Source organism: Megalops cyprinoides, chromosome 1 (genome assembly GCF_013368585.1).
Source record: "Megalops cyprinoides isolate fMegCyp1 chromosome 1, fMegCyp1.pri, whole genome shotgun sequence".
Lineage (NCBI taxonomy): Eukaryota > Metazoa > Chordata > Actinopteri > Elopiformes > Megalopidae > Megalops > Megalops cyprinoides.
Genome location: NC_050583.1, coordinates 40,170,461 through 40,187,555, shown reverse-complemented (window position 1 = coordinate 40,187,555; position 17,095 = coordinate 40,170,461). Strand labels below are relative to the sequence as shown.

The window sequence follows — 17,095 nt, the reverse complement described above, 5'->3', positions numbered from 1 at the left end:
CATTTACTACTTGTTTAATACAATTAGGAATCATTGCAATTCACATAAATAAGACATCCCTGAAAATTTGCAGAGTAAATATCAGTTTTTATACATGTATATCCAGAATACTGACCACCATAATACATGTCTATGAAGACAAATTTCTTAATTGCATACATGGCAACTCAGGGGCAGTGCTTAAAAAAATCTAACTTAAAGGGAGTTTAGATATTAGACAAGGTGGTGATATTCTGGTTCATCGGCCTTTGAAACCTGGCCTCTGTCCAGACACGTGTATGACACAATACAGGAACTTGTAATTCCTAAGATGCGGGTCAATGACTGTAAGCCTGTCTGCTTGTAGTATTTAAGGTCAAGAGCCTTGGAGGGTGACAGAGGGAATGTCATGATGTTGGCCTAGGTATGATTGCAGGTATCTATACCCACAACACTCCACCAGACTGTGCATCACTGAAGCCAGCATATCAATTTCACACACATCAAGCTCCACTAACAGAAATAGCACCAGTTTCTTATTAGCATTGCTCACTGAATGTCTGTCATTAATGTGTTTTTAGTAGCACTGCAGGAGCACTACAGGAGGGTGCAAGAAACATTTCAGACATCCAGAGTTGCTAATCATGCAAGCCTCCTGTAACATGTAACCTGAATGGATACATTTATGATGTTCTATTGTGCTGGAAGTCACTTCCGCTAAATGCATGTAATGTGTAACTGTGTAATGTAATGAGCTTTGTGTAATCATTGGAAAGAGCATCCGATTTTAATACAACAGTCTTCAGAATGATTTAGATGAGCTCCTAAAAGGAGGCACATGTAAGCAGTGCAGAAGCCCTCAATCTCTTCCTCCATGGTGACCACTCAAATACACAGCTGTCAGAATCTCTTGCTCCAAAAGAAATTCTGTCTACAACTCTGGCAAGACAGAATATTGCAATACACATAGAAAGATTGGTTATATATAAAAGATACTATAAACTGCCATATGTATGAGGAAATGAAAATTGTACTTTTCACTTTTTCCCACATTATCAATAGACTATCCTAAGTGTTTGTGCTTGGCCCACAGGTACTGAGGCAGTGAGCGTCATGTCATTTGGCTGATGAATAGTGTTTGTAGTTGTATTCTTTGGCAAGGTCACAACTCATGCATTCTCTTACGTGTCTGATATAAGGTCAACCAGCTGTGCATGTGTTGACACCAATGTCTGGTGTGTTTTTGGAGTTAAAGCAGAGTGCCCCAGTCCTCAGTGTTTAGGCCTTCCTGACCAATCAGACAAACTGAGCCCAAAGCATTCAGAGAGAACATTTTGTGTGTTGTGACCTGTCAGATGATTTAAAAGGGTTTTATAAGGATTTTTCATGAAATATGTTTCTTAAAATATAATTTCCTGTAATGAGAAATTATATTGTTGATATTAAAGCCAGTACTGAAACAGGTTCTCACCAGGTTCCACATAGAAAAACAGTTCAACATGTTAAACATTGCATGACTCTAAAAACCTTTTCCTTTTTCAGCAGTTTTTTTTTTAGTGGGTGCTAGTATTCCAGTCTGTTCAACTGTCCTGTCTCTTCCATGATTCACCATAAAATCAACAGCCATGTCAATCTGTGATTTGAGTAAATATTTGTTACCACTTAAAACAAAAACATATGAATCTGTTTTACTGTCATGTTGGCATTCCATTTGTATTACACACTGACAGCTTTTACTAAAAGTGTTACTACCTCTGAATGTCAGGATATAATGAGGTGAAGTCAGGATGCTAGTTCATTCCATGTGATGAATATTCTATGAAGTAATTATGATGGTCTTCTTATCAAATCCATTAAGTCATTCACTGGTCTACAGATGTGCATGACAGTGGAGACAGAAAACAGACACTATTTGAGGAGACTATATTGTCTGCATTCTATGCCAAGTATGGCAATTTCAAATCCAAGAAATGCAAAAACTGATTTATCAAACATTTGAATCTCAGGATAGCCAAAGACATTTCCTGTTAAAGGGGCTTACAACGTTACCAAGTTTCCTACACCACCAGTGAACTTGTGGAAAAATTCCTTCGGGAAGACTGCCCAAAGTTCTGAAAACAGCTGCATATGCCCGTAGCCCCCTAGAGTTCTCTGTGTATTCTACTCTTACATAATAGCCTGTCATGTGAATTTCTGGGAACAAAGCCTTGTGTACAGTGAGAACTCAACAAATCTGCTGGAAGTCTGACAAGGTAGAAAATATGCTCCCAAGGTATTGATCCAGAGTGGTAAAAAAAAAATTGGTTCAAGTGTTCCACCGAATCTTGGCATTGTGTACTCCTCTCTGAAGAAAAGGCAAAGTTCCTCAAATGTTCAGAACCCCTGCGGCTGGATGCTTAAAACTGGTAAACAGCAATCTGAAACCTTTTCCTTTTTTAATAATCTCTGTGCCACGGTTCATTTAAACTTACCCATCCACCCACTTTGTTTTCCCTACTATAATTAATTTCCTATGCCTTTTTTGGCATAGTTTTGGCATTCAAAAGCTGTTTGAAATTGAAGTTTCACAGTAAGAGCAATGGAGCTCGGCCATGAAAACAAGCCAAGAAACAAGTCTGAAAAAATAAATCAGATTTATGTTTTCAGTTAATACCTATAAAGGTATACACTTACACTGTCTGGCAAAGCAACATCTAATACAAGGTTTGGTTGCACCTCCAAACAGTTTAAATAAAAACATGTACATTTAAGTTAATAATCTAAGTCCCCACTGAAATAAATAAATTCTGCCCTCAAAGTGTATGAAATGAGCAGCAATTAAAGTCCCACAGAAAACGTGGAAAAGTTCAACATTGAAGAACCAGTCTTCATATATAGCACCATGCTAGACATGGCTCATGAGGGTGTTCCCAACGGAGACGAGTCTTGTCAATCGCGTCCATTAAACACTGCAGTCGTCCTCACTGGGTAGTCTTGGGTCCGTACAACCTGTCCGCCCGCTTTTCAAATGCGTTCACCATCTGCTTGACCACCTCATCGAAGAACACCACTGCCAACTGCGTGTGCAGCATGGACTTAAACTCAAAACACACCTGGAAATAAATGCATTGCTTTAGATGTTTGCACATGTGCTACTCCGTGTTAATGATCTCATTAACATCCCCTTACATAACCTCCCTCTTCATCATACTTCTACATATTTTCATTCACTGCAATACTTTGAGCAAGTCATGCTAAGAGGTACATTGTGCTTAACATTAATCTCCATTGGCATCATCCAACATTTCCTAAATTGCCACCACTTTCTGGATTGAATCCATCACTCCCCTCCCAGGTAATCCTGGTTAATATTTGGGTCACAATGTCCTGGCCAGTGGCGCCATACTAACATGACTTCGGATCAGTCTGCAATTCCAGGGGCTCAGGACTTAACCTGTTGCAGCTAAAAATAGACCCAGACTGGATGCGAGACACTGAAGAGCTGCAAAGCCGGTTAGAGGAAGTAGGAAGAGGGCTGGTGATTGGCTCCTCATTTGCCAGGCTCCAGGCCTGGTCTTTTCATAAAAATTAGTTTCTGTGTGAAATATTTTTTATTTGTAATTTGACAGCTATAAATGGCAAAAATGTTTAAAAAAAAAGTTTTGATTTTGCTTGTGTTTTATATTATTTCTTTGTAATTTTAGTTTTTAGTAATGTTGCTCATCTTGTGCTATGCATACCGAATGAAACAGATATACAACAGAAGGTAGCATGTGATCATACAGTATCAGAGTAAGGTAAAAAATTGTGCATAGTGAAAACAATTAAACTACTTACATAGAACTCCACGTTGCATGAGTTGGGTTGGTTTGGAGCTCCGCCAAACCTCCACACTGTCTCCAAGTGACTGAAGAGGGAGCTGTCTGTACACACAGCCTGATAACAGACCAAAATAGCATTACTGCCAGCTCCAGACAGTCCTTGCCAAGACAAGCTTGATATGTCTAGGTTATAGATAATGTGTTGCTGATCCTGGCACTGAGGGTGCCTAATATCTGGAGCTTATAGTCCAAGTTCAAAAATAGCTATCAAACACAAACGTACAGACTCAGCTTGCCAGGTATAAATAAACTGCATCTATTCTCCAGATAATACTACCTTCCTGAATTAATAATTCTAGAGCTGAGGAGAGCGCTTACCCTGACTTGGTGGTTTGGCACAACAGCGACATCAGAGGTATAGCGCTCCACAATGGGAGGGAAGCCAATCTCCAACTGGGCCTTCACGTCCCCGCTCTGCCCCCTCATCACCTTGGATTTCTTGCACCAGGGCACAAACTGGTGGTACTTGTCTACACTGACCACCAGATTGTACATCTGCTCTGGAGAGTATCTGGAGAAGAGACGGCACAATACCATATTAATTTAACCAGCTGCCCCGCCACAACCGCACACCTTGAGAACACTCTGAACATGTTACACCCTGCAGAAAATGATAGGCACATTTCCCATGCACTAGACTCTCTGCTCTAACTACAATTTCAGGACTTCTCCACAAGTAGGGCTCCATTTATGTTTTAAACTCTGTTGAACAAATTTCCACTATGGATGTTAAGAAAGGATTGTTTCTGCAATAATTCACTGACATAAATCTGACTCCTTCCTTCAGAAAATTGCACCAGGCAGGTTTGCTGCAGGGTCAACAACCAGGCCTGCAAGAGGAAAGGATGGTGACAGACTTACCTGAGGTTCCGGCTCTCTGAGTACTCCATCCTGCGGTTCACGAGAGGAACAGCAAGGCTGACGAAGCTGCAGCTCGGTGGGCACACTAAGGTGCCAACGGCGGGGCTGACCGGTAGGCTGGCACAGCGGGTGGCAAGAATGCCACAAGAACTCATGTATCTGGGCACACAAAGGGAAACTCCACTTTTAGTATGGAGCAACATCGACTGCCAATTTCATTACAATTGAATGAACTGCTTTTTTGTCATGATTAGGACAATAAGTGTTGCCCCCCTCCACCTATCGTTCTAACTTCTGATCCACATTTTATGGTGATGACATGACTAACACTGAGTAGGAGCAGTCTCTGACATGTATAATGCTGTATGAGTCGGGCAAGCACAAAGCTGGGAGGATGGCTGATGTTGGACAAAGGACAGAATGCATACAGTGCCAACGGTCATGGTCTCCTCACTATGTACCCACAGAGTCTGGAGTTGGAACGCGTTATTCAGACTAGACTGATATTTTTTCAAGAGTGAGTTTTCTCAAGAAAAACTGGCTCATTTCTCTCTTTGTTCCATGTGCATACACGCACACACACTGTATGGGATCAACAACTATTCATAATAATGTGATATGACCCCTGTTTCAACAACGCTTTTGATTATGCGCCCACATAGCTTTGCATGCAAGTGATAGGTTAAGGCGAATATTGAAACAAACTATCAATAAACTCAGACAGTACTGTACTAATAAACAAATATGAACAATGAGTGACAACTGTTTTAAAAGGCTATTTGAAGAGTTATAGACTGTCACTGAAATCACCGCTATTGATGTCAGTTTTCACCGAAAAAAAAATCTAGATTAAAAATTAAAATTCACCTGGCATACCACACCTACTCAATTTACAAAATGCGCGAGTTGAGCATTTCCATGTAGTTCCGGAAGCGCCAGATGGGCCTTATTGTCTTGTACGCTTATCTCGTGATAACACTTAAAGGGGAACAATAGTAACGTTTGCGATTCCAGTTACTTGCGTTAACATTTGAATAATTTTGTACTCTGAAAACAACTGTAACCAGAGAAAAATATTGTTGATGTCAATGTAAACCAGTACAACAATAATGTAAAACAAATATCAAGAAGTGTCGTTGCTTTAGGCGAAAACCGCATTTGAAATCCTTACTTAAAAATTAGCGAGCACTTAAGGACATATTCAATTGCAACCCAAAATGATTCACACGCACGCCCTGCAGTAATATTGTGCCTTTTACGGCGAAGGCGGTGAATTATCTACTTTGATAAATGCGTATGCATAAATTTGTTCTTACCTGATATTATTTCTGCCAGAGCTTCCTTTCAATAATTTGAAAGAGTGTAACTCTGTAATATCAATAAGTGCTTTGAGAAGCAGAGGTGCTGTTTTGTTTGCCATTTTCTGGTCTGCGGCCGGAATAGGTACAGCTTTTGCAAGTACTTATATCTCGCTGACACTACTTACTCCCTTTGTACCGTTGTAGACTCTAGTTCAGCTCTGTCATGTGCAGCACCTTTTACCGAACAAGGGTAGAGCCTCGCAGAGTGACGTATACGATTATTCGTCCTGGAGGGGAATGTGGGCGTTCACAGTAACCAAGGAGGTTTGCGGACCTCCGCCGTCCAATGATTGAAAGACTCTGGGCACCTTAAAAAGGATGTCTGACGGTGTTAATCGTTCTTGTGAGAGCTCACAGTAGCCTGCGGACAGAAAATAGACATATGGTAAGTACTGATTACCCCCAACACTTGCGTGGAATTTCCGAAGGCTCTCAAAAATGCGCGGTAGATTCGTGTGAGGTTCAAATGACTTGATTTTACAGATAGTGTTCGCAACTGTGACTGCTGTGTGCAGCACCGGCATGCGACTCAGGAGAGCAAAAATGGATGTCCACGGAGTTTCGTAATATTGTCAATCACAATACACAGTGTAACAATTCCCCTTAAATTTTCTTTCGTTTCAGCGATATTTGATGTCCTACCATATCTATGGCAGAAATCAAAATTTGCATGGAAGGGCTTAAATGCATTAGACATAAATGCAGTAAAGAATTCACTGCCATTGCAAAAATAAAACCCTAGTCCTTATCAGTGGCATATTCTCCAAAAGGTGGACTTGCCCAAAGTCCAAACTCAAGCATGACATTCGTTTCAGAAGTGTTAACACCTGTGAAGAAAACAATTCTCTATAAAACCCAAGTCGTCCTTTCTTTTATAGTATTAAGGACCAGTAGCATTTAAGGTGTCCATTTTCTATCCCCTGTGTTTATAATCCCGCCTAGTCATCACACATTCACATCATTCATTTCATCATCATGACTGGAATGTTGTTCATATAGATCTTGAGAACCACGGAAACACTTGAATCCATACTTCAGCGTCAGTTGTTTCATGTGCATTTCGTTTAATGTTCTGGAAAACTTGTGTGTACGAAGATGCCACCCAATGGATGAAGTACAGAATTACAAGAGGATACGTTAAATGAAACTGAACGAACAATACGTTTTGCAGTGCCAGTCACTGAAATACAGAACATACTGATCGTCGTTTTCTTGATTTTTTTTTATTACATTAGTTTCTTTTTGAATTAATGTGTCCCAAATTTAGTATAACAACTGTTGCCTAATTGACTCCAAATCTTAAACAAGGGAAAAAAAAACGTACAATCCACATGTTGATCCATTTATTTGTTTAAAATACTAATATTTACATATTTGTCTTTACCAGATATTACAAACAATGTCTTAAGTTCTACTGATCAGTCTTTACAGTTCAATGCTCTTAAAAATAAGCTATCCAAGAAATAAGGTACAGTAAGAGCAACATTATTAAAATACAATCAGAGTTCCAGCAAAACACAAATGGAAAAACTTTTAGCCTGTAGAGTATGAATTGTCTGGCCACGTGTTAGTCTCACTTCCACTATTTTCTCACAGCAATAGTGTCATTCATAAATAATGAAAATGAAGAAAAATATTCAGCTGTTGTGAAGTTTCACATTACAGGCACATTGTAGTGTCAGTTATTACTTCTCAAACAGGCCCAGCTATGGTTCAAAGTCAGCCTTGCATCTTTGAGGCCGATATTACTCACTGTATCACAATCAAAGCTCTGAGCCACTCCTATACAGCCACAGAGTTAGATTGGTGGCTTATTTGCTTGTCACCACTGAGGTGACACATGACAAGTACCGGGACCAATCAGGTCATGTTCTGGTTGCACATAGCTTTTTAATGGCTCAGGCTATTCAAGACAGAGGGCTGTTGTTCTCCTGTCTCTTGCGAATCCGCTCTTGCAGGAGGTTCCATGCCTTTAGGACCTATGAACAGAAAACCACAAGGAGCAGAAAGGGTCAGAATGGCATCCAATATGTATGACTGACATCACACCTGCAGCAATCCTCTGCAAAACATACTGACATTTACAGTATTACAGTTCACAGGAGGATGTTCTTCTTCCTTTTGGGGTGTGGAAAAGGGTGCTGCAAGTAACACAGGTGTTACTCACACACTGGATTTTACTGTATTAAATCCACCCTACTCCCTGCCACAAACCTTTCAGGATGTGTTGGGAAATATCATTTGGCAAGTGAAAAGTGTTCAACAGCTCCCATAACAAATGTCATTTTTTTCCATTTTTTATTGCAGTTCATTGTAATTAATGTGTTTTTACACACCACCTCATGTTTTCTCCCTGCTATGTAAACACCCAGCTTGATTCCTTTAGTTGCATTGCTCATCATGTTACACACTTCCATCACTAACGATGAACCATTCCTCAGACCCATCCCAAAATCAATTCTGGAATGGACACACAATGCATAAATGACCACTACCACACAGAAATGGTTGCAGATGAACTCTGGTCTGGGAGCTGTGCAGCTCTAGCAGGAAATACTGTCACCATGCTGTTGTAATGCTAAGCAGCGATGTCACTAAATGTTCCATACCGGCGGGACTCTGACCTGTCTCTGGGTGACGTCAGGCTCCCACAGGGTGCACAGCACCACGTTGGCGTGCTCCACCTGCCGGGCGTTGGACCACTGGCTCTGTAGCCTCCTCCGTGCATCTTCTTCACTCACCCCGTCCCGTGCTGTGATCCGCAAAACTGCCTATTCGGTCACCAGGGCAACACCGGGGGGGGGGGGGGGGGGAGAACAGCAGCCTGACATGAGTTGTTGCATCCCAGTTTCCACTGTTTGGTGACTTCGTAAAACAATTTCTTGCAATGTGCCATTTTGAAGATTGTCTTTGACCTTTTCCAAATTAAGTAAGAGAGAATTTAAAACAAACAAACAAAAAGACATAGCTTGTAGATCAAGAGATGAAGGTACCTCTTCCTCTGGGATGATAGTGACCCACACCTCATGTACCATGTCCGTCCAGCCAGCCTCTAGCAGCACAGCCGCATCCACCACACAGACCTGCTTACCTGAGGGAGTCAAGGACATGAATCAGCCTCAGGCACGCACGCACGCACACACACACACACACACACACACACACACACACACACACACACACACACCCTGACGTGCATGCTTACATAAGGCACACATGCACATACACACACACACACAATGTACCAGTGTTTTTTCATACCTTCCTCTCTGGCCTGCTGGATCTTGTTCTTGACAAGAAGCGCTATCTCAGGCCACACAATGTCAGTGAGGGACTTCAATCTCTCCTGTAATGTCGTAAACCTCGGTCAACCCAGAATGTTATTAATATATTTCCAGAACATGATGTGCAGTGATTTATGCCAAACTGTACCTTGTTTCCAAAGACTTTCCTGCCAAGGGACCGTCTGTTGATTGTTTTGTCCTCATTCAAAACCTCTAAAATGGAGTAATAAATGATGTACAGGGGAGTAATATACTACAATTATATATGATATTCTCCATGTAAGATGCCTAAACTGTGGAGAATACTTGGTTTTGATAATACCAACATGCATGAGCAACATGCTAAATGACAACATATAGTTATCTGCAATAAGAACTCCTTTTGCTCCTTGCTTTTCAGTCCACCACTATCACTCTGAACTTAGAAGTTCTTAGCTGAATTGTGCTACTTAAACCTAGAGCTAAAACCCGTAAACTAAGCTAAAGGTTTGATCAAACAGCAGAACAAAAGGGGCTCCCACACCTTCCCCAAACTCCTCCACCACCCTCTCATAGGCAGCTGCCCCAGGGCTGTAGGTCTCGTGCCCCAGCTGGTCACTGTCGATGCGGACTGCTCCTAGCGCTTCCAGGCGACGGGCGATCGAGCTCTTCCCACTGCCGCTGCCCCCTGACAGCCCGATGATGTACGGAAAGGGTGGCAAGTGGGGTTTTTCCTGCAAGGGGAATAAGAAAGAGGAGAGAGTAAGCCCATCCAAACACAGAAATCAGAGGTCCAAATTACAGTGCTTGGAGGACTGCAGTGCATATAAAGATTCTTGATCCAACAATTCAGTTTTACTTCATTTGCCACATTCGCCTGGTCACTTCGACTGAGCCCTCAACTCTCTCAAGGTACTCAATTTTTATTAAACACCGATAAAATAATTTGACTTGGAAATGGAAAAATCATGTGACACGAAACCAGTATGCAACAGCGGTCCTCGAGGGCAGCGATCAGAAAGTGCCCTTGTCACCTGACTTATCCTGAAACATGCAATGCCTCTGATACCGAGGCTTTACTTTACTTAGTCATCACATTCTCCTTCTACTTGCAACACTCAGCTGTATGCAGGTGGCCTTGGCATTTCATGGAACAGGAAGGATCACAGTGTCCTTTCAAACAGCAGGAGTGGGTGAGGAGTAATCTCCACATGAGAAACAGGGAGGAGGTGAATGAAAAAACAGTGAGGCAACACAGTGCTTTGTTTTGCAAGCAAAATTGAACTGTTTTACTACTAGAACAGCAGAACGGGAATGACTTCATCATAACAGCACAAGGCAGAAAACCACATGAGTGGGAAACCATGTGCAGAGGTTAACGTCAGTAAGCTCTGTGTCAGGGGCAAAAACAGAAAACAAAGCATTCCGCCTGACATTTTTTCTTTATTATTAAATGTAAAGAAAAACTGAAGCGAAGTCCTGCTGTTTTTCAAAGGCAAATGAATAACTTCTTGGGAAGAGAAATGCCTACTGTCAACATTAAAGAGGGCACTTTACCTTACCTTAGCCACATTACCTTAGCTTCATGGATGCTCTTATCCAGAGCAACTTACAATGTTTACATTTTTTATGCTGTCCATTTATACAGTTGGATATTTACTCAGGCAATTCTGGTTAAGCACCTTGCCAAAGGGTATAACAGTAGTTGCCAATCTTGGAAACAAACCTTTGTGTTACAAGCCCTTACCACTACAACACACTGCCGCCACACTATGTCAGTCAAAGGAAAAAAGGGGTAACAGAAAGGCATCAAAGACACAAAGAAGCAAGGCACACTTACACAACGTGTCCATGCTCCTTTTTTTTTACTGTGTGAATTACTGCACATTGCAAAGAAACAGAGGTGCACCAGGAAAACAAAGCAAGATCTTTTTATAACTCGAGATCTCTATCTACCCTCTCACACCCAAAGAGCATTCTGACCTAAATTACAAGTGAAGCACATAATGTTTTTGTGCCTGAGACCCTTGCAAAACATTAGCACGCTCCTAGTTAAGGCTGTGAAAAACATGCACTTTGCACCAGCTATTAGCATTCCATAACTAAACATAGATGACCTTCACTCTCAGTGACTGTGCATCCTTGATGTCACAGCAATCTATGAATGGGAAAAAACTGGTTTAAAAAAATTATTGTTGCACAACAAGAGATGACATACTGTCCACTGCACATTTGCCAACAAGGTCTTAAAATACACTTTCTGCCCTGATTTCTTCTTGCTTCCTCTCACTTTCTTCACATTTAGTCTGGTGTGGCCTTTAAACTCATTCCTTTAAATATACATAGTTATTATTTATATCCTTAAGAATGATTCCATTTGTTTTTCATTGATGATGAATGATCAATTTACAGCAGTCATGCCCTTCATAAACCCATTAAACAATAGTGAAAACACTTCATGAAAGAAAAGCACATTAAATACACTACATGACTGCTTTTGTTATTCAACAGTTTTAGGTAGCCAAAAAACTGAATACTAATGGCATCACAAGGTAATTTGATAGTCTAAGAACCATACATACACAACCAACTAAAGGAAAGAGTACTTGTGTCGTCAGCCACGCATTAGCCATGTTAGTTAAATAATTCAGATACCCTACTATAACCTTATTATTTTCAATGTGTGAATGGCATGTAGTAATGCCCGCTGTGTAATGATTTACAAAGTAACTAGACACAATGGAATGAATGAAAAGGTCTAGCACTTTCCTTCTCCGAGTTTCATGAGCTCGCTTGAATGAAAAAAAATGAATGAAGAAAAAAAAATGAAAATGAAATGAATTTTTTTTTGAATGAAAAAAAAAATCATGAGAGAATATTCCCGTGACTATGGGGTAATTCTGCTGCATTGCCATTTTTAAAGAAATCATCCTGATATCTACTGCATAAATTCAGGTTAATGTTAATATTAATATAGGTTGCCAAAACTAAATGAATGAAAAACATTTTAATATGTACAGAGAGGAGGCAAATATTTGCAAGATATAGCTGTATTTGATTGTTTAGCTACCAGCCAGGTAATATATCTGATTTTGTGCCTGTCGGGCGAGCAACCCACAGTGCTGTGATTTTCACTCTCTCAGTGTGTTTTGAGGCGGGGGTTTGGGTACCTTGGGTGGTGTGAGAAGAGTCCCCAGCAGACGGGAGCGAAAACTGGATGAGCTGATCTTCTCCTCCTCAATTTCACTGTGGTGGGCGTCTTTGATCAGCTGGATCTCATGCAGCACCAACCCTGGGAGGCCCTGAAACAATGACCACACACACTCAGAACTGCAGTCAGTCAGTCTCCCACATAAACACACTGTAGTCAAGACATGTCTTCTGTGTACAACTCTCAAACATAAGACCTCAGTCAGACAGCATTACACTACCATACAAACAAATCACACTCACACACTGAGAAATGACATCACAATAATCAGACAACACTGACAAGCACTATCCTTTGCGCCACAAGCCTTCTACTTCCACTGTGAGTGGCATCAGCTGATTGATCTGATCAGGACCACTGTATAATGGAAAATGTCAATTACACAAAAGTACTACCTAGGCTGCTTCTAGAACTATTAGCACACACTGTACCCACTCAACTCAGACCTCCATTCAGACCAGGCAGAAATGCAGAGGGTATGACGCACTAAAGACCGATCCTTTTTTTAGATGCCATTCAGAGGAGCACAGACGCTTACGTTTTCCAGGCGCTTCTTGTTGACGGCCTCACCTCCCCTCCTGGTCTCCTCGCTGACCACGATGCACTGCAGGTCGGAGTCAGTGATGGAGGGGCCAAAGGGGTCGGAGAGGGGCACGATCTCGTACTGCAGTGAGGGCTTGACATCCTGGAGGAACTCCTGGAGTTTCTCAACCCGGAGGGCGTAGGGCTCGATAAGCTCCTTCAGAACCTTGTCTGGGATGAGAGGGGCAAACACTTGGTGAGGTGGCTGGAGTCCTCCAGCCATGTGCATTATGGGAAAGAGAACAAATCAGGAATAAGCAGAGCTGGGATGGAAATGAGGTCATTTAATTCAATGTTCTCTTATGTGCCAATAGCACACCACTTTCTAATTACATCTTGACATTTCTCGATTTTTAAATTATATTCTTTTTAAGTAAGATACAGTTAACACTCTGCAAATATAGATGTCACTTTCAGACTCTGAACGTAGTGATTATGGACTCAAATTCCTAATCCCAAAAACTACTGTTGTACCCTCAATAGTTGCAGTGAAACTGGGCTATATAAATGGACACAGAATTACAAAATGCATAATTAAATAAGTGAATTGATGAACAATGAAGTAAGCTTCAAACAACTTTAAATTACCTCATGTTACATTATCTCTTATCCATTTCTTTAGAAGAGTACTTTATACAGGACAATTATACCAGACATTATATATCTTACATTTTTATAAACAGCCACTTCTAGATCTGTTTATGTAAGCAGTAAACTTGTTCAAGACTATATCACCAGTGCCTTAGAATTTGAACCTGTGACCTTGTGTGTCCTTCACCTGCACTTCCACTCACTTTTCAGCAGGTCTTCATCACAAACCCCAATCAGGAACCTCTTGTTAGCCAGCAAGCAGGAGATGTTGAGCAGCGTCTTGTGCGCTCCATGAAGTCGGTCAAAGGTGCCACCCACCACCACATCGTTGTATGTCTGCAGGGGCTCGGGTCGAGCTGTCCCACCCCCCTCCAGCTCCAGCTCCTGCTCCGCTTCCTCCTTCTCCAAAGTCTTCAGCTGGGGGTGTAGCAGCACAGGGGCCAGCCCCGGGGTGCAAGCGTAGCAGTGGCCCGCATACCTCTGCAGGCACTGTGCCACCAGTGAAGACTGGCCTGGGTCCTGTAGTGGGAAGTCGGTCAGCACCACCTCTGGGGAGTGGGACAAGGTTTGCGGGGATGGGAAAGGGTTACTAGCTCCCCCTGCCCCTGTCAAGCCCTGCTGGGCCCGGATGTTCGTCAGCAGCACCCGCACGTCCAGGTGACCACATATGTCGGCTGCATTGCTGTAGAGACGGGAGATGAGGCTGGAGAAATCCGCTACTGGAGGGATGTAGACTGGCCGGGCCTGGCCCGCACTGCCCAGGTTGAGCCCTGGGTGCAGGTGTACGTAGAGGGTACGCTCAACCACCTGGGCGGCAGAGCTGAGGACAGGCGCGATGCGTAGTGGAAGGGTGTGCAGAGGTGAAGTGAGCACCAGGATACCAGTGCTGAACATAGACATGTTGGCCAGCTGTTGACAGACATGCACTGCAAGGTGGCTGTCTGAAGGTCAGGAAAAATGGACAGGCATAACTTCAGATGAATCAGTCAAAGACCAAATTTATTGCAGTACCCTGCACAGTCCAGAGTCTGTCTAACACAATAATGTTCATCCTCACAAACTCATGCTTAAAAATGTGTGTATGCAACACCACAATAATTTATATAATTAAGGTTAAAACCAAGGGCAATGTGAAGTCATGAAATAATTCCTGTAACTCTCTTACAAAGAAAGTCACAGCATAGAAATCACCTCAGAAACTTCTCTTACACACGCGTACACACACAGTTACGTGTAAACAGTCCTTTAACGAGGTAAGGGGCAATGCAGACAGTTCAAACACATACGAGTTCTTGCAGCCCCGTTGTTTTCACAAAATGCCCAATTAAAGTTTTTAAAAGCTACTGCAGCGCAAACGGCGACTTGACAGCTTGCAAACCAACTTATTTCATTTGAACTAAAACTTTCAGCTTCACACCAGGAAAACCTGGAGAGGCAATGCCCACCCCTGTAAGCTAGAACCATTTGTTCTAATAACAAGTACTCTATGTTTCGAGTGGAATTGTCAGGCTGTTTTTTTTCAAATACAAGAGCAAAGTAGCTATCCAGGAAACTAGCCGACGTTATAAATTTAGCCAGCTAGTTAGCTATACTCGCTACCTAACCTGCTACAATGCTATACTGCTAGCTAGCTAGTTAGCAAACCACAAGGAACGCCAGCTATACGACATAACTAAGAAAAGGAAGTGTTTGGTGTGCAAAGATCCATATGTTGTATTACCGTACCGTAATGTAAATAGAGGCCAGGTTAAAAGGATGTTACAATTAGCATGTTTTAAATACAATCACTTCATTACATATCAATTTCCACGGGTCGTGTTATTCTTCCGATACGAGACCCTTCGTCTGCATTTGACCTACCAGTTGAACATCCATCTGACAAGATACTGGCTATTCATTGGTACACAGGGAGGGTCACATGAGCAGCTACCCCTTATAGAGATTTCTGGGAAATGTTGTCAGTTTTACTCGCTTTGACCAGTGAATTTGGGCGATTGATCTAATGTAATTCTACGATGCCCCTTAGTGGAAACACTTACTCTGTTAATTCCCTCAATTTATCAATTCGTGGCCACTGTTTATTTCTTAATTCATACCCGCAATTTAACAATACGTGCACACGATTTAGAAATTCGTGCCCTCAATTACTGGAAGAGACTTCAAAGCAAACGTCAAATTGATAGAATACTAAAAAGTAAGCTGTCACGCATCGAGGTATTGCATGGAGGTTAAATATATTAGAAGAGAAATCTTGACACCGTCATAGATTCAATCGTAGTTAATCTCTTGTGCAGGGTATGTTGTCTCCATTAAATGCGAGTTGGTGCAAATTCTTCGTATCTAACAGAGTTGCATGGATATTTTAAGCTGCGAATAGCCCTATCAACATCTGTTTCTGGTAATGACGATGACCTTTTTTTTTTAAAAGGTTTTGGTGAAAAGTACAAAACATGCTCAGATTAGTTTGAATTAGTTTATAATCTGGTAGTTGGTATATTTTAAAAATGACAATTAAAAATATACATGCAGCCACATTATAGTTACTGACATTCGGTTTAAAATGAACATGAAACATCTGCAATGTAATGGAAGGAGTAGCCTACCTTAGTTATTTACGTGAGGTATTTTTCAATATATTTTTTTTTCAAAATTCATAATATTAAATTCAATATGAAATATACGGGCTACATATTTTACATTTACTGTCAGACACATTATCATAAACTATAACAACACAAACAATTCTCACAGTATATTAAAATAGCATTCTGTGGCTTCCCTTCCCCTCCCTCCCCGAACTTGCCACAGTATACAAGACACATCGATCTACCTTCCAGTCGACCTATAAAAGACACAACACGAGTGTGCATCTCTGTCCACGCAATCCTGACTCTAGTTGCCTGAGCTGAAGAGAAGAACAGGTAAGATATGGGTGAAGAGAAAATATCTCAGAGGAAAATAAATTCAATGACATGTCCATTACCACAGGATATTTTTGTAAGGGCATTCTACTAAAGTTATAAATGCGTGGATTATGATATTCTGTATTATATGTGGATATGCTTTTCATTTTATGGTAAATATTTTTGCATACCAAATTGTAATGGTGAGTAGTCGGCTAATTGAGTATTTTCACTCCTGAAAGACAGCTTTCAAGGTAATCTACTTTGAACCGGTAGTCTACTTTGATGAAGGTATATGGTATTATGTTTGTGGTAAGGACAAATGACAAATGATAATGAAAACGCTCCAACTTACGGCAGAAAAAATGTTACTAGTTGTGTTGCTAACGTTTATTTTATGTCTTTCTTTAAGTCGCATATAGCAATCTTTTAGTGCTCACTCTAATGATTGCCAGGTCCATTTATTCATTTAGCAGACGCTTTT

At 41.4% G+C, this 17,095-nt stretch overlaps 2 protein-coding genes across 2 annotated transcripts; both read right to left on the bottom strand.

Annotated features, from left to right (window-relative positions):
* Positions 1-2,939: 2,939 nt before the first annotated feature.
* LOC118785593 (coenzyme Q-binding protein COQ10 homolog, mitochondrial-like) lies at positions 2,940-6,120 on the bottom strand. Its single transcript, XM_036540435.1, has 5 exons — positions 6,017-6,120; positions 4,701-4,859; positions 4,158-4,350; positions 3,796-3,894; positions 2,940-3,071 (listed from the first exon to the last, which is right to left on the bottom strand). The coding sequence occupies exons 1-5, from the start codon at positions 6,118-6,120 to the stop codon at positions 2,940-2,942; spliced, it is 687 nt and encodes a 228-aa protein (XP_036396328.1).
* Positions 6,121-7,603: 1,483 nt separating this feature from the next.
* Positions 7,604-15,538, bottom strand: coasy (CoA synthase). Its single transcript, XM_036539193.1, has 10 exons — positions 15,434-15,538; positions 13,912-14,649; positions 13,074-13,288; positions 12,495-12,626; positions 9,869-10,058; positions 9,494-9,558; positions 9,323-9,407; positions 9,055-9,152; positions 8,686-8,832; positions 7,604-8,040 (listed from the first exon to the last, which is right to left on the bottom strand). The coding sequence occupies exons 2-10, from the start codon at positions 14,606-14,608 to the stop codon at positions 7,969-7,971; spliced, it is 1,701 nt and encodes a 566-aa protein (XP_036395086.1). The 5' UTR covers positions 14,609-14,649; positions 15,434-15,538; the 3' UTR covers positions 7,604-7,968.
* Positions 15,539-17,095: the final 1,557 nt, after the last annotated feature.